This window comes from Varanus komodoensis, unplaced genomic scaffold (assembly GCF_004798865.1).
Source record: "Varanus komodoensis strain SLA01 unplaced genomic scaffold, ASM479886v1 scaffold1, whole genome shotgun sequence".
Classification (NCBI taxonomy): domain Eukaryota; kingdom Metazoa; phylum Chordata; class Lepidosauria; order Squamata; family Varanidae; genus Varanus; species Varanus komodoensis.
Genome location: NW_025335268.1, coordinates 85,320,440 through 85,341,288, shown reverse-complemented (window position 1 = coordinate 85,341,288; position 20,849 = coordinate 85,320,440). Strand labels below are relative to the sequence as shown.

The 20,849-nt window shown below is 43.9% G+C and overlaps 1 protein-coding gene across 1 annotated transcript in view; it reads left to right on the top strand.

Annotated features, from left to right (window-relative positions):
* GABRA5 (gamma-aminobutyric acid type A receptor subunit alpha5) overlaps nucleotides 1-20,641 on the top strand; it is a 69,304-nt gene extending 48,663 nt beyond the window's left edge. Inside the window, exons 6-9 of the mRNA XM_044449835.1 lie at nucleotides 7,983-8,126; nucleotides 14,959-15,111; nucleotides 16,329-16,540; nucleotides 20,342-20,641. Coding sequence (XP_044305770.1) covers nucleotides 7,983-8,126; nucleotides 14,959-15,111; nucleotides 16,329-16,540; nucleotides 20,342-20,641 — 809 coding nt within the window. The remainder of the gene's footprint in view (nucleotides 1-7,982; nucleotides 8,127-14,958; nucleotides 15,112-16,328; nucleotides 16,541-20,341) is intronic.
* The last annotated feature ends 208 nt before the right edge of the window (nucleotides 20,642-20,849 follow it).

Below are 20,849 nucleotides of genomic sequence, written 5' to 3'. Positions count from 1 at the left end.
GTACCACAAACACACCTCCCATCACATCTCTTGTGCACGCACACACGCACACGCCCTGCCCAATGCTAGTATGAGAATGCTTGAGGTTTCTCTTGCCAGCTGTAGTGCTATCAAGAGAATTCTTCTCCAGTCTCTTTGTTACCCCAGATCTCTGGCCACTTATTTAAAATGATCCACATCATCAGGTTTGCTCTGGTCTCACCAGAGCCTGACAGTGAGATTTGCCAAGGTCTGTATGAGGCCTTGTTACGTGTGAGCCAGCCTGTGTTGGCCAGACGAGGCAACACAGCTCATTCACGCACCTTCTAGGATCAGATTTACCCCTGGCTTTAGCTGAAAATCCGTTTGGAAGATGGGAAGAATTTTTCAAGCCATCTGGACTGGCTGAGGATGAGCAAGTTTTTGCCTTATCTATGGGTTGGGTTGTCATGCCTCCACTGTTGCAGGTAAGAAAAGAAAAAGGGCAGCATGACACCCCAAGGATATGCGTGTGGACATGCCATGGGGACTGAGACTGGGTACACCTGCTGGATTCGAGACCATGCTTAACCCCTTTGAAAAGTCAGATGTAGGGTTTCACTCTGGCGCAACACTCAGGCTTTTGAGGAACCAGAAGTCAAGCCAGCACTTCGGCTGTGCAAAGTTTGTAGAAAATATGGCCTTTTTTTGCCCTCCCAGCCTCTCGAATGTACTTGTTCTAGGATTGAAAAGGGCTGTAAAAGAATGAGCTTGTAGCCTACTTATACTCCCAGACCTGGTTTTCACTTATTTCTGGCCAACTGCAAGCAGCAGCGCAGCACATGGGATGCTGTAGGCAGGCTATTGAAAGCAAATGCTGAGGCACTCTTAAAGATTCAGTCTAAAAGCCTTGTCTATAGAAAGCATAGTATAATAAGCCCATCTAAGCACAGGACACACAAAAGCCACATGCATAGAAAAGTTGTCATAGCAGCTTCCTTGTTCTGAAACATAAAGAATTGTTCCATGAAGACATGATGGGTTTTGAAGACTAAATCCTTGAACCTATCTGGTGCAACCCACATTACAGCGTAGGCTGCTTGAATTCCAGTACAGATGTGTGTGTGTGGGGGGGGGGGGAATCCATTCATCTATGGATGTGGGGGAAAATCCATTAAGATCAGCCTTAAATTTCTGCTTCATTGGTATATTCAGAAATAAGTGTTCGCTCTTGGGTTTAGAATACTGCAGCCTGATCCATATTCATCTGATGTATCAGTAGCATTCTTGCCTTGTTTTTTTCTTGTTTTTTTAAACCCAGCCTGACATTTGTTCAAAAACGTGGCATTGACTGATTTGGTTTGTACCTTGCCTTTGTACCAAGAAAAATGGCGCTCAAGGTGGCATTCACTGACAGCTCAGACATTAACGGGCCAAAATACCCCTCCATGAATAAAGTGAATAGGGCAGAGGTTACCTTGCCTTTTGTGGCAGCCTTTGTCACTTCATGGATGCCATTCCAAAATGCCTCTGGTCTTGGAGGGTGTTAGAGGGGCACATCCAGAGGAAGAGGAGCTGAAATGTCCACACATACAGGTAGAAAATCCTCTACCATGTTCAGGATCCTGCCCAGTGGGCCTGATGTCAAATCCATTCAAACTTTTCAGTGCTTACACTTGCAGTTAAACTAAAGCTTTGGGGTTAATGTAGAGCAAGCTTGAAATAAAGCATTGGTGTTTGCTAAATAAAGATCATGTTTCCTCAGCCCCCATCAATTACATTTCCAGAACTGCAAATCGAAACTTGAATGTAGCAAAATATTATCCTGTTTGTAGTGCTTTAAAGCATTCTTTGTTGTCTTATGCCATACCCCAGTTTTATTTCTCTTTCAAAAGTGTTGATTTGCATTGTAACTGCAAAGAGTTTGAAATGTTTGTGCTCCAAACAGGATAGTAGTCCTCTCTTCCAAAAGTGCTGTTTTTACACATTATACATGATCCATTCAGTGAGAACAGTGATCTTAGCTTTTTATGCTCACACACTGGAAAAGGCAAGTGGAAAAGTTGCCGCCTTAGTAGATGATACTGTACCCAGCTTTTACCTCCATTCAGACATGTGTTTAGGTTATTTAAAATCTCATCTTATTGAACTCTGGCCCTCTTTAGTGCTGCACAACAGTCATAAAGAGGAGAAAGCTATTGTTTTAGGGCAAAAATAAAGCTTTTAATTCAACAAAGTAGGCACTCAGGATGAGTTAGCATGACATTGCACAGCATATGCCACTTCCCAAGTATGCAATTTTGAACCCCCTGGTGTGAAAGGAGAAGCATTTTGGAGTGGGAGCAAAATGTCAAACATAGTTGCAAGAGCAGCGTTAAGATTTTCAATATCATGTTTCACAAAGCATATACAAAATAAGGGTATACCAAATTTCACCACAATTTTGGAAATCAAGTTTGGTTCGCAGTATCTCTCTCTCTCAAACAGTACTCCCCCCCCCCACCAGCTGTTTTTCAGAGATTTGCAGCTCTTCTTTTTCTCCCTCTAGTTCTGCTTTGTTGCCTTTTGTCCCTCTGGGATCCCATCTTTCATGGGTGAGCCACACAATCAGGGATCACCGAGCAAATGTGATGACATCATATGAACAGTCAGATTGGGCTGCATGATGGCATCACAGAAACCAATTAAAGCAGTGCTTTTCCCTCAGAGAGGAGGTGGAACATGTTGCCAAGGTAACCCACACTGCCCTTTTTAAACATTTCCATCCACTTTTGAGGGACCAAGTAATTGGCCAAAGGTGGACATGCTTTTTGCATTGGATATAAATGTTGATGAAAAGCATTGACTCCCTCTCCTGTTATTTCAGTTCACATCGGTCTTACATCAAAATTCCCCATAGCAAGTACATACAAGTACAGCTACCGCTGCATCTTTAAACACTGGTGCACTGGAAGCGTGGTGTAAATCAGGCTGTCTGGGCACATAATCACTGGTTCTTAAGAAAACAGGTAAATCGCCCACACTAATGTGTGCACTCTTAGAAACACTGGAGTCCTAACACTGCAAATCCCCTGGTTGGATATGAGGCATAAGGTACGCCACCCACTCAAGAAATGGGACATTTGCTTTCCTACACCTTTTGTAGAAAGGGGAAAGGAGGGCCTTTGTAGCAAGCGAAGAATTATTTTCCTGGCCCTAATTTCCAAAAATGAGGAAATTTGCCAAGCTGTGTGGTTCTCACATTATATAAATGCACATGACTTTGTCATACCACCTGAGCAGCAGTTATGGGCATGAAGTTGTGTGTATGAGATCTTGCACTCTTAGGCATATTTAGGAAGAATGTCTATTCATTATGTTAAAGATGCATATTCCACCTTTTAGCATAAATGCTTCCAAGGCAGCCCAGGGAAAATGCTAAAACGGTTGGTTTAAATGCAAGGCACTAAATCAATAAAAGAGCCACTGAGAGGAATAAGAAATCTGAATAACAGTGATAACACTAATGCAGGCAATAACGTGCAGCAGCAGGCATAGCATCCCCCCAAAGCTTAGGAGAATTTCGGTCTCTAAAAGTTCACAAGATAGCGATCCCACATCTCTGGTCACCACCATCAGGAAGGTCTCTCACCAGTCTCCACTGCTTAACTGGGACCTCTGGAGCACTGGCTGGCACGCCATTGGGTGGCTGGTAGTTGCACTGACCAATCCTCTGGTCCCTTCCACCAACGTTTTTATTCAAAGCATGCATCAGGCTATGCATAGTACTGTAAGAAAGAAAAACTTTACAAAAACAATTCTTGTAGATATTTGAGCTCATGCCTTAACATGAAGGCATGTTTTATATTTTTATTGTACAATATTTTAATTGATAGTTTTGTGAGCCTCCCCGAGGCTTCGGCGAACGGGGCGGCATAGAAATTTGCTAAATAAATAAATAAACATTACACTTATATTTGCATACTTTGTAGACATTGTATGCAGCCTCTGACTTCTCCACCTCATGCACACTAGATTGTATACAACACCCAGGCGTTTGCTGCAGACACTACGTGAAATATACTCAGCTTTGTCAAATTAGCTAACCATCCTATGTTTGATTTTTGAGTCAACATTCTGTTGTCTTGCTTACAAGAGCTCCAGTCTATCAAGGACCTCCCAAGATGTTTTCAGTTTCTAAAGATTTTACTTCAAAATAGTCCAGTTACAATGTTCAGCCATTGTGGTCCTTTTCAAAGCAGGATTTATAGTGACAAGAAGTTGACAAGTCTAACAGGAAGGCACACAAAAGAAAAACAATAGCAGCTGAAATAAGGGATTCTTCCTCCTTTCCTTTGAGAGACAATTATGCAGCCACCATCAAAGCACAGTTCAAAATCAATTTTCAGATTCATTCCAGATCAAATGTTGCATCTAAAACTAAATATTCTGCTATAAATATTAACGTCAATGAGCAAAGGGGGAAAGAGGACTTGGAAGCAGATGAACCATCACAGAGCAAGTAAAACTCATTACAGAGATGTTCTGGCAAGCCAATCCTGGGTTGTTAAAGCCACATTAGAAGGTCTAATTGCATCAGTAGTGGAAATCAGAGCAAAATAAGTAAAACTGGTATATTGTTCTGAAATTGTAGGCAATATTACCAAAAGCTGAAATACTTTTGCTTGGCTAATGTCATGTTCACCCAGTGTTGGAGTAGTAACTGAGATCAGTGTTGGAGTAAGAATCAGGCATCCTTGCAATACCAGTTTTGTATGTTTTGTTTATTCCAAGCCTCTTACTCAAATAAAGTTGGGTGGAAAAATAACTGCAAGGAAATAAACCCTAGGATTATAATTCGACATGAAAACGGCAGCTGGACTACAATTTCAATGATGCAGTGTAATTCCAAGCCGTATCAGGATGCATAATAATAACAAACTGTGCAGCCAGAAATCCATGTCACAGTGCAACTGTAAGGAAAACTGCATATGCAACATTCAGAGCACGCCGAACAAACTAGGGTGGCAGCAGTAAATGGCAGGTGTGCATGTGGAACTAAGTGAACTCTGATTGTAGCCGAAAACCTCCTGTAAAATCTTCAGTGTGGGGTTAAGGACCCACTTGCCGCTCCCCAGAATCAGTGATCAGCGAACTTGCTTCATTCATATTTACTTTTCCTTCCAAGGAAGAGATATCACAGAGCAATTCCCAAATAGTCAGTACATAAATATCCTCTTTAAAGTAACATGGATTAAAAATTTTAGCTAATTAATCATCAATTGAATTTAAATAAATGTGCATGTCAGCAAAATGTTGATTTAGGCAACATTTTGAGGATTGTGCCAAATAACATAGAATTTAATAAGCTGAATGTTGCATTCACTGGAGGAGAGGCCATTTTGATCCTTATTCCATTTCTTGTTATAATAATGCATTTCACTTCTAGCCTCCAAGTTTGTAAGCACAAATTCTAAACAAAGGAGCCCCTTGTAAAAATACCCCCCCATGCCATTCAAATATGGTAATGGAAACTAATCTGAAAGGTGTGATGTAGACAGTCATTCGGAGATAAGCATCCATAGAATCTTGCAATAGTTGACCAAAGGATATCTAAAGGCACCCTTCAATGGCATCCACATTTCTCTTGAGAGAAGACCAACACAAGCTTTCAGATCTCATGACATCAAGAAAAATAGTTAAGAATAAGGTCTAAGACCACACATGTTGCATCTGATTTGCTGTCTACTATTGTAATCCCATTGACTTATATACCTGGCACTAAGTCTCATTGAATCCAAAAATATTTACTTCGTGAATTTAATTTTACTGTGTGTTATTTCTGAATATTGCTTGACTTTGGCAATTGTAAAACTATCATACATTTTGACAAGGCTAAACAGTTAGACAAAAAAATGGTTGTTTCAGAAATTTTATTTTCCCTGACAATTTGCAAAGTTTAATTTGGCAAGCCATTCTCCTCCTCCTTGGGAAATAACTGTTCCCGTGCCGCTTCTCTGGGAGAGGATGTGGTTATTGTTCCCTTATTTCCAGTTTAGCAGTCTTGTCCTATGCATTTGGGTTTGGTTCTAGTTTGGAGCTTTATGATGAGGGAATGTTTTTTCCCAGTTTGACTCTGTTCTATTTTCCTCTTAGTACTTTATTCTGCAGGAAAGTGCATTGCATTCAGATCTTGGGTCATCAGCAGAATACTTATAATTGGAGGGAACCATTTACAGGACCATATGTGTGTACATGTTACTCAAGAATGTATGTTTAGCATCATGGATGTTCTTATCAAAGATATGCTAGCCCAAGAACAAAGAATAATTGTTCTTGGGCTAGCACATCTGGATGGTCAAATTTGCTTCATGGGATGTAACAAGTTATGCTTGCCCTATAACTGTTCCTTACATTGCTGAAATCTTTCTGGACCTAAATATGCATCCACTCTTACTTTAGACAAAACTGCAGCGGAGAGCAGGAGAGTCCTATAGCTGTTCATATGTAGAAAGAACCCAACATAAATGGCTGCATATTGAGCGGAGTTTTCACTCAGATCATTTTATTTGCAAAACATACATAGAATGGGATAGGGCTCAAGGCATCTCAAGACATTTCGCTGCCAGATGTGCTACCTTTATCCTCAATTCCATATGCAGCAGCCAACTTCTGAATATGGAACGCACAGCCCTGGCTTCCAGCTGGGAGCAAATGCCAGAGGCTTCCTCCCAGCATGGGTTACTGGAGTTACTTGCCTCATTTGCCTAATGGCAGGGCCAGCTCCATAAAGGCTGTAGCTCTGCAGGGCTGCACATGCTTTGAATGCAAAAGGGCTGAGGTCCAACCGTAGCATCTTCCAGTAGGGATGGGGAAGCCCTGTATGAAACCCTGCACAGTTTCTGCCAGTCAGTGTAGAACAGGAGGGCAAAACTTTAGGCTTTGGGGCCAAATTTGGCTTTCCTGGCCAGACCCTCTTCTCCAGCCATCAGCCACTAATGGTTTGGTCGTGTCTTGGTGTTTGTGCAGTGTTTTTCTTCATTCTGAAAGGTCAGAATGCCTCTCCCAAGGTTTAGCTACTGGCAGTAAGATCTTTAAGTTAAAATAAGCTGGTTTATTTTAAATTTTGACTCTTTCACCTTTGACTTTGGCCTTGCCCACTACTAGAATGTACCTCCCAAGCACCTATCTGAACTGGGATTCAGCCTCTGGGCCAAAAGTGCTGTTAGAGAGGATTTCCTCTCTGAATGAGAGAGCATTGCCACTCTGACAAGGGCCTATATATGCATAACTGGCTCCATTCAAATGCTTCAATCTACTTATTGCTTTCTATGGGAAATTCTGTGCAGGAATTTTGAAATTATTAGAGATGCTTGTAAGCATTGACTAAATCAGCCTTCCCTAACCTGGTGCTCTCCAGATGTTTTGGACTACACCTTCCAGCGTTGCTCACTATTGTCCATGCTGACTAGTGCTGATCAGAGTTGTACTCTTAACACATCTGGAAGGCTCCAGATTGAGCTAAATGAATGGCTGTAGAATTCAGCATTTCCCATTTTCACCCATGAAGAACACCGTATGGCACCTTACATATGAACAAATGCATTCTATAGCAAGCTTGTGAGAACACTGGAAATTGTTAAAATATTATATTCACTGACCCTTACAGGACAAAGGAAAAAATGAAATTTGGAAATATTCTTATGATTCCTGAAAACTCAGGAACACAAAAGTCTATGTATGTCCACGGTACATGGGCATTTGTACACCAGTATTAATCATCACTACTTCATTTCCAAAGAGGGAAACACAAGGTCTGAGCACCCTGCCCTAAAAGATCTGAACTTTCTCTTTGGTCACCCTGCACATCCTTCCCTTTCATCAATACTCCCCATGCCCCAAGACTGTTTTGACACTGAAACGAGCTTGTCCCCAAAGCTCTGGAGCTCAGCCTTGGTGCAATTAAGTTTTGCCTGCCATGTAACATTCCAGGATATGGAAATGAACTAATAGGCTTATTTTGTTGCATTTTCTTCTTTCCCCAGATGCTTATCCCAATTCTGAAGTGATTTATGTGTGGACTCACACCCCGGCAGCATCTGTTGTAGTAGCCGAAGATGGTTCAAGGCTTAACCAGTATCACCTGATGGGACAAAGTGTAGATTCTGAAAATATCACTACAAGCACAGGTGAGGAGGGATGGTAGGCTCTTTTATCCCACAGTGGCTCCCCAGAAAAGGTTACGATTCCCTTCAAGATACTTCCAGACTTTCTCGCACCTTTTCAGTGTACCACTGTTTGGGTTGCACTTTTAAGCTTCTGCTTTTTGTAGCTGCAGTAAGTAAAGCAAAAGCACAATTTTTTTCAAGTTGTTTCATCAATATTTGAGTGGGGAATGGAAAGGAAGTTCTAATTGGGCTGATTGATAGATGCACATGCATTGTTTTGATCACTCACAACTGGATCAGTCGCAAGGGACTGTTTGAAGAGAGTCCATTGGAAAGAAAGTGAAACAAGAAAATGTGATACAGAAATTCTGTGCATGGTGTTTGATCCAGTATGGGCCATTTGCCCGTACAAGTCCTGCCTGGATGTTACAGAACCAGGGTGTGGACCATACAATTGTGTGAGACCAGCCACCCAACAGAGGTCATGTTAGGAAGCAGCCAATAGAGCTAGAGCCACAAACCTTTCAGTTGACACCTCAGATCTCTGGAAGGCCATCTGCCCCATCATCCTGCTCTCTATGCAGAAATAAAGGTACAGGGATGCTGATGCACAGTTGCATCTGATCTTACTGGAATAGCTGGCATTTTGCCCACATATGCTCCATCTCCTGCTGCCCCAAGCTACCTGAGGTTTTTCCTGGAATCAAATGCCCCCCTTCCCCGGTCAGTATGCCCCCTTTTTTCAAGTAGGGATCAGGGTCCTTTAAAGACACACAGAGAATGAGGGGGAGGGTAGAACCTATGTAAATTAGCATTTCCCCCATTCAAGAGAGCCAGTGTGGTGTAGTGGTTAAGAGCATGGGACTGGGACTCAGTAGACCCGACGATCCGGGTTCTAGTCCCCGCTCAACCATGGAGCCAATTGGGTGACTTCGGGCCAGTCACAGACTCTTAGCCCAACCTACCTCACAGGGTCGTTGTTGTTGTTGTTGGGATAAGATGGAGGAGAAGAATGATGTAAGCTGCCTTGACCCCTTTGGGGGAAAAGGCAGGATATAAATCGAATGAATGAATGAATGAATGAGGTTTCAGTACCCACCTCCATCCTTGCCACCAGCTGTGAGTTAGATTATGATTCATACCCTTATAGACCAGGGATAAAGTCAACATGGTAGAGGTATCTATGCATTCTCAATCTCCCTTCCTAAAGGAATTTGTTCAGGGTCACTGCACTGAAGACCTGTAGGCATGATGGCCCAGTATGGTATTTCACATTACAAAGAGTGGGGAGGGGGGGGGAGAATTGGGTCATCACACATGTACGTATTCAGATGCACAACTCTGCTTGGATTACACATTCTTCTGAAATTTAAAGCAATGGTGCAATTAGGGAATAATCACAGGGACCAAGTCCAAGACTCACAGCCCAGGATGGACACCAGATGACCATCCAGAGAATGGTAGGTGTTGGTAGAACATTATGGAAAAGCTTAGTGCCAGCCCCTCCCTTGGTGAGGGTGCTCTGGAAGCATGGAGGCTGATGCTAGTCCCTGCAGTGTTCTTTCTTAAAGCATAGTTGGGACTGCAATCCAAGTGTGCATATGGTTGCAGGTGCTCGTTCTGTGTTTTCTTTTAAAATACATGACTCTCTTCTCTGATGAAATGGTGCTTATTCCTAAGGAAAGCAGGAAACGCAGATTCACATTCTTCCTATGTTATAATGGGGCTTGAATTTAATGCACATGCTCAATGTATTTTTGTTTCCCTGTGGCTGGCAAAGAGTCATTTGCTCCAACTGGAAAGCATGGGGTGGTGTGCTGGGAGGTCATGTGAAGAAATGTTCGTGGCACGCATCACAGCTGCAATGATCCATGTGGTTTTCTAAAGGTGTCCTGTAAGATCAGTAGACCTGAAGTGTAAACTCACTTAGGTGAGGCTTTTCCATGGGAGAGAAACAGATAGTATGCCTGCATCCCTCCTTGGAGACATGCTTGCATGAAGCCATTGTTTTTCCTGGTCATTTAGTGCGCATGATGTAGTATGAGCTTGGCTATGTACCCATAGGCAGCTACAGATACTGGTGTGATCCAAACTAAAAAACATCTGTTTCGTTTTTTTCGGGAATATATGTCCACTAAGCGAAGCGGGGACAAGTTAGGGTAGGGTGTACCGATTACACTTGCCCCATCTTTTTTCTTTGATGGAGACTCCTCGCCAGAAATAGGAGGAGCCTCAAAAGCTGTACCCCTGTGATGGTGCAGCCATTCAAGGCGAGCATCTCCCGCTTGGGAGCAGCAGTGCCACTTTCCATGGTGGAGAGATGCCCAAGACCTTGCCTCAACTCCGAAGGCGACTCGGGGACGAGGGAGGGAGGAGGTCTGCCTTTGCAAAAGCGGAGCCGGCGCTGGCTTCTTTCCCGAAAGGAAGCACAGAAGCGCCCACACGCGTTTGATGATTTCTCCCTCTCCGAGCTTTAAAATGATTTGCTTGATGAAAGCGGGGCGGGAAGAGGAGAGAAGGTGGCAGCTGTTGCCTGGCTTTGCAGTGCGTCCTGAGTGCGGGGGCGGAGGAAGGAGCACGTGGCTGGAAAAGAGGCGCTAACGCGAAGGATTTCCATTTCCTCCATAATTGGAAGTGGAGGCGCCAGATGTGGCAGCATTAGGGAACCAAAGAAGCTTTAATCCCGGCCCAGCCACCCACGTGAGTCGGCCTGGGTTCAGGCTTTCCACGTCAGGGCGACGTTGCTTTGCCTTTGCGGGGGCGCTCCTAGAGGAGGCGGGTGGGGGAAGAAGCGGGGCTGGACCAGGCCCAGCAGTCACGTGGGGATGCAGACACAAGAAGCGCCGGCGGGTTACGTAACGCCTTCGCTGGACTTTTGCTAAGGAGCGGGAAGGCGCCGCTGGGAGAAGCGCAGGCGCTGGCCCGGGGCGCAGGCCGGGGGTGCCCGCAGCGCCCTTCCCCCTGCGGAGAGGCCCGCTGACCGACGCGGGGCGCCCCCCGCCGTGCTCCCGGGCGCATTCGAGGCTGGGGCGCGCGTGCGGGGGGGGGGGCGAGCTGCTTGCTCCCTCGAGCCGCGGGGGTCGTTAAGAGGTTCCGAAGAAGCAGAGGCACGCCCCCCCCCACGCGCGCGCGCGCACAAAGGGTTTGGAAAAGGGGGGCGGCCGCTTTTCAAGTTGTCTCCGTTCCATCAGCAACAGAACAAGCAGGCTCTTTTAATCGTGAACCCCCCAGAGATCTCGGCTGGCTGTTTTCCAAGCCTCGACATTCTCAAAAGTTAAACGGCGGGGGCGGGGGGTGCAGGCCATCTTGCAGCATGCGATGCAAATCTTAAAATTGTCTTAGGACGATCAGCTACGATTTTTTTATTTTAATATTTCACAGCATGTACACATTCAGTCTCCACCGAACAAGAACGCTCGAATTCAGAAATCAAAGCCGCAGTATTGCTGGGGGGAGCGGGGTTGGGGAGGAAACAATTGCAGAAGTTAGTAATTAAAGCAACAATACTCCATGTGGCAGTGCGGTGCAGGGAGGGAGGGAGGTTAGCCAGATAAACAACACCAACCAAGAGCAACACTGAAGAGTCTCTTACCAGTTCACCATCATTGCTGCATTGTTTTCTGCAATGAAAGGCAGCTCGCCCCTCGCCTTCAGAATGACCAGGAGAAAGATCCAGATAGTGTGCCGAGGCATCTCCTAGAATTGTGCCCAGCACCTTCTCCAAGCAAGGCGACAACCCAAAGCGAGCGGCAGGTGCTCCAGGCTGCCACGCACCTGTCGGCAGGGCTTTCGGATCCTGCTTTCTCACTCGGCCTCAACTAACAAGCAGCTTCTCCACAGGAATTCCAAAGTTTGTGTCCAGGAATCAGCAACACTGAGGTGTCCTAAGATGCTTTTGACCGATTCTCAGCATCAAAAGTTGGCGTTTTATTTTTCCCCTCTTCTTGCTGCTAAAGTCCCAGGTTATATCTGGCCAGGCTGGGTTCTGAGTGCAGGGCGCATCACAAAGGGCAGGACGCAGATTGTAACCAGGGATTAGCAAAATACAAAAATCCGATTTTGCACAGGGAAAGCATCAGTCAGCTATGGATTTTCTGGACTTCATCAAGCTTGCAGGAGGCCTGTAATCGGGGTTAGTTGTGAATGGATTTCTAAGATGTTCTTTGTTTCTACAGAGCCCTAAGATAAGAAAATAAGTGAAAATCCATGGAAGAACTTTGTTTATTATGTATTTTGCTTACACTTTGGGTTGTTGCTACTGTTGCTGTTACACTCCCACCTTAAAAATGACAAATTAGAAATGCACTTGTTTTAATTTTAAAACCATGGGGATAATCCATGAAGAAAAAAAGAGAGGGCAAAAAAGTAAAGTTCTAGACCCTTTTAAAAAAATTTCTCTTCCCATTCCATATTAGTGCTGTGACTCGGCCGCAAAGATGTGCAAATGGCATAGGGGAGCGCTGTTGCCTGTTTTTCATTTCCTGAATCAGGACTTGAAGCAAATTCATTGTACATTCAGATGTGCATCCAAATATGGATGCTGCCTATCTGCACCGTTGCTTTCAATGGGATGTACATTCTATAGAAGGCTGCTTTTGCACCTGGATCACCTTACTTGGATTGGGGTGCCTAGATTTAGCTAGCCCTTGTTTGGTACAGTTGCTGGATATCCCTTTAGCTGGGAAGTGCCCTACTCAAGCAGAAGTTTCATGGAAGGTTGCCAGTGACAATCAGTTTTGGGAAGTCTGCATACTTTGATATGGAGAAACTTGTTCTTGGCCCTATTTTCGTGCTTGCTCATTTGTTTATTCAATCATTCATGAAAATCCAGCTTTGTTTTAATGGAGATGTGACTTAAACCCTACACAAACCCAGGGAATCATATAGATCCAGCATATGGGCCTTTCCACCAACATTTTCCTTACAATAAATATGCTGTTTTGATCCATTTTTTCATGGGAGCTAAATAGCATGTCTTAGGTTGAATGCTGTTTCTGCAGAGATGCCACATGAGTGTAGGCACCATGAATCGGTATCTAGAGTGTGACTTCAGGCAAGCCTTGATGTTCAGCTGCCCTATCCCTGCTGTTCACTCGGAACTCAAGTGGACTGAGCTGTCTCCAGACACAGTTCCCTGCCTTCTCCGAGTGCACAGAAAAATGCCAGGGCAGGACCATGCTCCCTGTCGTCATGTGCATCATGTGCACCATGTCAAAACAGTTCTGCAGCCCTAGAGTACTAAGATCTATTGATTTATTTATTTTGATTTATATCCTGCCTTTTTCCTGCAAAGGGCTCAAGGCAGCTTACATGATCTCTCCTCCTCCATCTTATCCCCACAACAGCAACCCTGTGAGGTAGGTTGGGCTGAGAGTCTGTGACTGGCCCAAAGTCACCCAGATGGCTCCATGGCTGAGCGGGGACTAGAACCCAGATCGTCCGAGTTCCAGTCCCATGCTCTTAACCACTACGCCACCCTGGCTCCAGTCTAGTGCAAATTATCTGTAAAGTTGGCTGAGCTTGATTGAAAATATTCTTTGTAATAGAAATAGCCCAATATAGGACCATTTGAGATGGATTTAATGCTATACCATCATCAAATTACAGTGCAATACTATTCATGATTATTTAGAAGGTCACACTGAAGTAAGAATACATAAGATTGCGGTCTTGATTATGTAATTGCTAATGTTACCGGAATGCAATAATTGGACACTAGGCTGCTTCAAATCACGGTGTTTAAAACTGTATGGAACAGACAGTGAAAAGTGTGTCCATGAAATTCTGTGAAAGTGATTGGACCTTTTCATAAGAACGTAAGAACCACCATGCTAAATCAGGTGAGGAGTGCATCTAATTCAGTGTACTATTCACATGAGGGTCAGGTGTACCTGGTGCCATCCTGGCTTTCCTTTAAGCACCAGGGAAAGACCTTTCAAGAAATATTCTTAATGGATAGTTGTTTAACCAGGTTATTAAGATCTCCTTCGTGCTAGAGTTATTTTTATACTGTTGTCACCAAATCCATTATTGTATTGGCTTTTTTATGATGCTTTATTATTTTGAATTGTTTTTATCTATTTTGAATTGCTTTTATGTATTTTGAATTGTGAACAGCCCAGAGAACCCTATGTGCTAATGTGGCAGTATACAAATGTGTTAAGTAAATAAATGAATAAACCACATCCTTGCAGGAAGCCCACAAGCTGGACAGGTGTGCAATCATTTATTCTCCAGACTGGAACATGGTTTCTTAAATGGGAGTGAGTAAAATGCTTCTGTGTGGCAATGATGATAAAGGGCAACATAGCAAATGGAACCACCTGTGGTCCGCCACACCCAGTGGGGCAACTCCGCAGTAGTGCTGATTGGCTTACCTTCCTGAGGCTGCGCAGTTTCATGTCGTAAGTGCTCCACATTGCAGTTGCCGCATAACCTTGTATGCAAAAGAATTTTCCCACAGCCTCCATGTGGGGTCGTAATGTGACGTGGCTGCGGTCATGGGCAGACAGACCCGGACTACCAGCTGTGGACAAAAGCAGTTGGAACCTCTAGTGTGGAAGCCTTGTGAAACTTGGAGCCAAGACCAAGTTGTAACAAGAGAGTCCCAAACGAACTTCAAGCCGTCTTTCTCTTGAGCAGGAAATTGTGGTTGTGGATTTTATGTCTCAATCTTGAGTCTGCAGACACTTTCCAGCATACTGATGATGAGGACAAACTACATGTCCTCGGTTGGAGCCACTCCAGCATGGCTTAAGTGCCCTGTGCAGGAACTGCTAAGCAGACAGAAATTACATATGATGAAGTGATACTTTGCTTTTATTGCTAAGGAGTGTCTCCTTTCTTCCCTTAGGTGAATACACTATAATGAGAGCACATTTCCACCTGAAAAGAAAGATTGGTTATTTCGTCATCCAGACTTATCTTCCATGCATCATGACTGTGATCTTGTCTCAAGTATCATTTTGGTTAAATAGAGAATCTGTCCCTGCTAGAACAGTCTTTGGTAAGTATTTCACTGCTTTCTACTTTTGCTGTTGTCATCAAGTATCCTTTACTCTTGGCGCTTCTGAGCGTCCTGTTTCCCCCATGATGCTAAGGCAGGGCTGGCCCTCCCAGTAAGGCAGAGCAAGGTCCTTTTCTCAGGTAGCAGATGCTGGTGTTTGGGGAATGGGAGCCAAGTGTGTAAGAACTTGGTGCATGTCGAACAACCTGTCCTGTGCTCCTCAGGCCGTTCTTGGGCATTGCTGAGGATGCAGTTCCATCGCCACAGTAATATTCAAGTACCAGTCCAGTTGGTTTCTGAATGGGGAGGGGGCATAATTTTATCCTTCACCTCAATCAATAAAAGGGGAGCTTAATTCTTACTCCCCACATGTTCCCCACTATGTATGCTCTCCCCAAAGGTCATCTAATGCTTTATCTCCTAGTCCCCCCCAGTCTAGCTTTCTCCCTGCATGCACTTTTGATCACCGAATTTGGGAGGTAGAACCTCAGAGGTGGCTGTGACGGAGTACTGCATTACTAAGTATTCAGCCATTTATGCCCCTGTTCATGTTACTGGTTGGGTCTTGTCATTAATTGTGAGGTCAACTCAATCACCACAGTATCCTGCTTGAATGAATCACTGATGCCTGCTGCTTTTGATGAATTTAAGTTATGTAAAGTGACACACATTTCCTCCCCATGAAGGACTTTTCCTTTGTATGATTTAAAAAAACAGTACATAATGTAGATACTGATAATATCCATGTACTAATGACAGCCCCAGTTTCTAGCTTTTTTCACCCTTAGCACTTTTCAAATTTGAATATAATAGAATATTTTGAAAACTCCCAGCGTCTGATGCTTTCAAAGGAACTGTTAGTAATTTATAGTGAATGCTTACTTGAAATCAGGGATGGACAAGTTCTGGGGGTCACATCCTGTCCTCTCCAAATGCATCAGGAGTAGCACTCTGCTGCCAGATTTGCCAGCATAGTGATTTGCCAGCATTCCAGAAGTTTCCCACTCAGACGTATGATTGTCTTGGTAGCAAGCACAATTGCACTTCTCCTGGAAATGTAGCAACAGGAGAAAGGGTGAAGGAGAAGGTCCCAGAAAGACTGTGTTGGGTCAGATCTGTGCTGGCCCCTGCTTTAGAAAGTGTTCAGGCTAAATCAGCTGTAAAATCATTTGAGGATTCTAACCATTGCCTTGCTTTCTTCCCGTTCCTTTCCAAAGGCGTCACTACTGTGCTTACAATGACGACACTAAGCATCAGTGCCCGCAACTCTCTACCAAAAGTGGCCTATGCCACTGCCATGGACTGGTTCATAGCGGTGTGCTATGCCTTTGTATTTTCTGCACTGATTGAATTTGCTACGGTCAACTATTTTACCAAAAGAAGCTGGGCCTGGGATGGCAAGAAGGCTTTGGAGGCTGCAAAAAAGAAGGTGGATGTTATATATCTTTGAAGAGCTAAAATGTTTGTTGATTGATTTGATTTTATACCACCCAATAGGCGAGCGTGTCTTGCTAAAGTTAACGTTAAAATTAAAGGTTTAAAAAACAATTTAAAAGGGGACAGCTGTGTTATTCAGATAGAAGCACAGCAGTGATTCAGAATAAAATGGAATATATCAAAACAAAGTTAAATGGTTAAAATGCTGCAAAAATAAAAAGGTCTTCAGCTGGCACCAAAAAATACAAAGTCGGCACCAGATGCACCTCTTTGGGGAGCCCGTCCCAAAACTATGAGACCACAACCAAAAAGGCCCTCCCCCAGTAGCCACTTGCCTCACTTCATTTGGAAGGGGGCCCCAGGACAGGACCCTGGAAGATGACCTCACGTTCTGGGTAGGAGGTTTTTCTTCAGGTTACCTGGTCCCAAGCTGTTTAGGGATATAACTGTTAGTACAAGCATTTTGAATTGGGTCTGGACTTCAATCTACAGCCAGTGTAGCTGGAAGAGGATTGGCATAAGGTGTTCTTGTGAGGCAGTTTCAATTAATAATCGTGCTGCCCTGTTTTGGATCTGTTGAAGTTCCCAGGCCATTTTCAGTGGCAGCCCCACGTACAGTGCATTGCAGTGATCCAGATGAGAGGTTAGCAGAGGGAGGGAGTTTGACTTCTTCTGTCCAGATAGAGGTGTAGTTTATCTTAAGCTGATAAAAAGTGCTCCATTCCCCTGCGTCTGCTTGTGTCTCAAGTGGCAATCCTGGGCAAGGAACACTCCCCAAACTATGAACCTTGTACTCTGGGGGGAGTGTAGCCCATCCAGAACAGGTTGGATAACACCCAACTGGACAAATTGCTCACCCACCAACAGCACCTTTGCCTCATCCAGATGGAGTCTCAGTTTGTTGGCACTCATCCAGTCCCTTGCCACGTCCAGATACTGAATCAGATTGGCCACTGAATGAGTGAAAATAAAAAAAGCAGTAGCTGTGAGTGTCATCTGCATATTGATGACACCTCAGCCCATACCTCTGGATGACCTCTCCCAGCAGTTTCATATAGATGTTAAATAGCATAGGGATAAAATAGAACCCTGCAGTACCCCAGGGCAGAACTGCCATGGCATAGAACAATAATCCCCCAGCACCATCTTCAGGAATTGTCTGATCAAGGAGCGGAACCACTGCAATGCACTAGCCCAGGCAGCCTATCCAGAAGGATACCATGGTTGATGGTCTCAAAAGATGCTGAGAAGTCCAGGAGGATCAACAGGATTGCACTTCCCCATCTTTCTCCTTGAAGAGGTCCACCCACAGGGCAACCAAGGCAGTTTCTGTTCCGATACCGAGCCTGAATCCTGATCGAGATGGATCCAGATAGTCCATTTCATTCAAGAGTGCCTGGAGCTGTTCAGCTACCACCCACTCAAGCACCTTGCCCAGGAATAGGATGTTGGCCACTGGACTATAGTTATTAAAATCCTCTGGGTCCTGGTTGGGCTTTTTCATGAGTGGTTTAATTGACTCCCTCTCTCAAGGAGGCATTCACAGCCTCCTGGTCCCAAGTAGAAATCCTTTCCTGGTCTGATCTAATAAGCCATGAAGGGCAAGAGCTGAGCACACATGTGGAAGGCGGGACTTGAAACATAGAAACAAGGCGAGTCAGAAGGGGACTCCTGGGCCATCTAGTCTGACCCCCGGCTCCACCCGACTCTGCTCATGTAATCCCCAACATGTGGTTGTCCAATCTTGCCTTGAACATCCTCACTGATGGGGCCTCCACCACCTTCCTTGGAAGCCCAGGCATCTTGCCCACATCCTTGGGCCTCAGTAACTGAAGCTCATCTAATAATTGCTGAGCTGCATTGGTAGTGGTGGGAAGGGAAATGAGGAAGAATTTATTAGCTTGCTTGGAAATTCAGTGGACATAATCCAGCGAGAAATCCTCTTGTGCAAGCACTCATGATAGAAAATTCCTGTGATTTTGCACATTCAATTGGAAGTGGGAGTCTTATATAACCAAAGTGCTATCCTATTGATTTCACAGGGATAATCAGTCTTAAAAGTTAATTAGCTGGGATCAAAGTTTGGTTAGGTTGTAATCTTGCTGCACCCTGGTCTGGACCAAAAGATCTGGTTGTAGTAGGGCAGGTAGAGTTCTTTTTTCAGGAAATTATTTAATTGTGCTACATTATTAAAAAGAAAAGAAAATGGGATCCTTACAACATATTTTCCTTTTTCCATTAGTTGGATGGTATTGCTTTGCCCAGTGGCCCAGAACATGGAATGCCACAAGTAGCCAGTGTGGCGTAGTGGTTGAGAGCATGGGACTGGGACTCAGACGATCCGGGTTCTAGTCCCCGCTCAGCCATGGAGCCAACTGGGTGCCTTCAGGCCAGTCACAGACTCTCAGCCCAACCTACCTCACAGGGTTGCTGTTGTGGGGATAAGATGGAGGAGGAGAGATGATGTAAGCTGCCTTTAGCCCTTTGGGGAAAAAGGCAGGATATAAATCACAATATAGATAGATAAGTTTTCTTTAAGCAGATTGCTAAATCCGTCTCTACATATCTGAGGTGTTGATCAAGCACTGCAGTAATGTGCATTTTAATCTAGGACTAATTCCTGCAATGCGTAGCTACTGACTCCAGTGAGGTGCTTGTTTGTTACCATTAGGGATGCAGAACCTCAGGCCCAGGAACCAAATTCAGGCTTCCAGTAGTGCCAGGCTGGCCTTGTCTCACCTTCTTTTCCCCATGCCCAGCCCTTTGGTAGTTTCCCAGCTTTGGTACATTCTTCTCCTACCATTCTAAAATGTTGAAGTGCTATTTCCCATGGCTTCCATATTGCCAGTAAGATCATTAATCTCACCACTGGAATGTGGTCCCAAAGAGCTTCTCTGAAATGAAATTTTACCATTAGACTGAAAGAGGTTCTGCACATCTGGTTTATACCAACCAATAAAAAATGTTGCAACCTGCTTCTTGGGTGTTATGGTCAGTGAACTTAAAGATACATATAACAGGACAGACTTTATTATTATTCCTTGTTTGTATTGTACCATCAGGTACATGGCAGGTACAAAGGAGCATAAACAGAAGATGATTCCCTGCCCTCAATGAGTTTACAATATAAATGTAAACTTTGGAATTGGAGAGAGATATTAAGGAAAGATAAGAAGTCCAACAAATGCAGTAGCATGTTCTTAGGCTTTGCTTCAGTTAAGGAAAATGCCTAAGGGGCTTGACTAAAGTCTTGACTAAAGCAATTGACTTTGAATGGGGTTTGAAGGAAGGGAAATGTGTTTTCACCTCTGTATTGGAGGTGGGGGAATTCCAAGCAAAAGGAGTACTAAAGGAGAAAATCTTCTTTAATTCTGGATCTAAGTGCTAAGCTAAATCCTCCAAGTTCTCTGAAGTGAGTTGAGATCAATTAGTTTTGCTTTGAAAGATCTATATCCATACAGCCAGAATGATGTGATAAAACACTGATTTGACCCATATTTTTGAATATGTCTTTATGGAAGCTGGGGTTGTTGTGTCTGTTTCATAAATCCAGACCAGCTTTCCAGACATAGTGGGGATTAGATTCATCAGTGCATTAGAAGAAAGTAAATTTATCCATTTAGCAAAGTAGCACCATTTAAATTGTGCCTCATGTGATCAAAGCGATGCTAAAGTGTAAATAAGTAATACAGATTTTGCAGTGACTTTCTGCAAAACTCAAATTGTTTATTAATATCTCAGTCATGACAGAGAGAGAGATACCCTAGTGTTTTGGTTTTCCATTGTTTTACAGAAAAAAGAGCGTGAATTACTGGCAAACAAATCCATGAACACTTACAACATTGGAAAGACGACCCCTACATTAAGCATACCAAAAGACTCCAGCCCTTCAGTCATCTCTAACTCAGCACCTGTTCCAGCAAAACCCGTTGAGAAACCTGCTGAAAACAAAAAGACCTATAACAGCATCAGTAAGATTGACAAGATGTCCCGAATAGTTTTCCCAGTCCTGTTTGGAACTTTTAACTTAGTTTATTGGGCCACGTATTTGAACAGGGAACCTGTTATTAAAGGTGCTGCTTCTCCAAAATAAACAGGAGAACTTCATGATCAAGTGTTAGCCATACTTGCAAAAACAAATGCTACCAAGGAGAATCTGAGGTTCCAAAAGACTTTTGACCTTTGGGCAATATTCTTCAGGAAGTTTTTGCATGTTTAACAATATGTACAAAATTTATTCTTGCCTTGATTGTTTCTACATGTAACCTCAGAGATGTTTCCAACAATTACATTAATGTCAG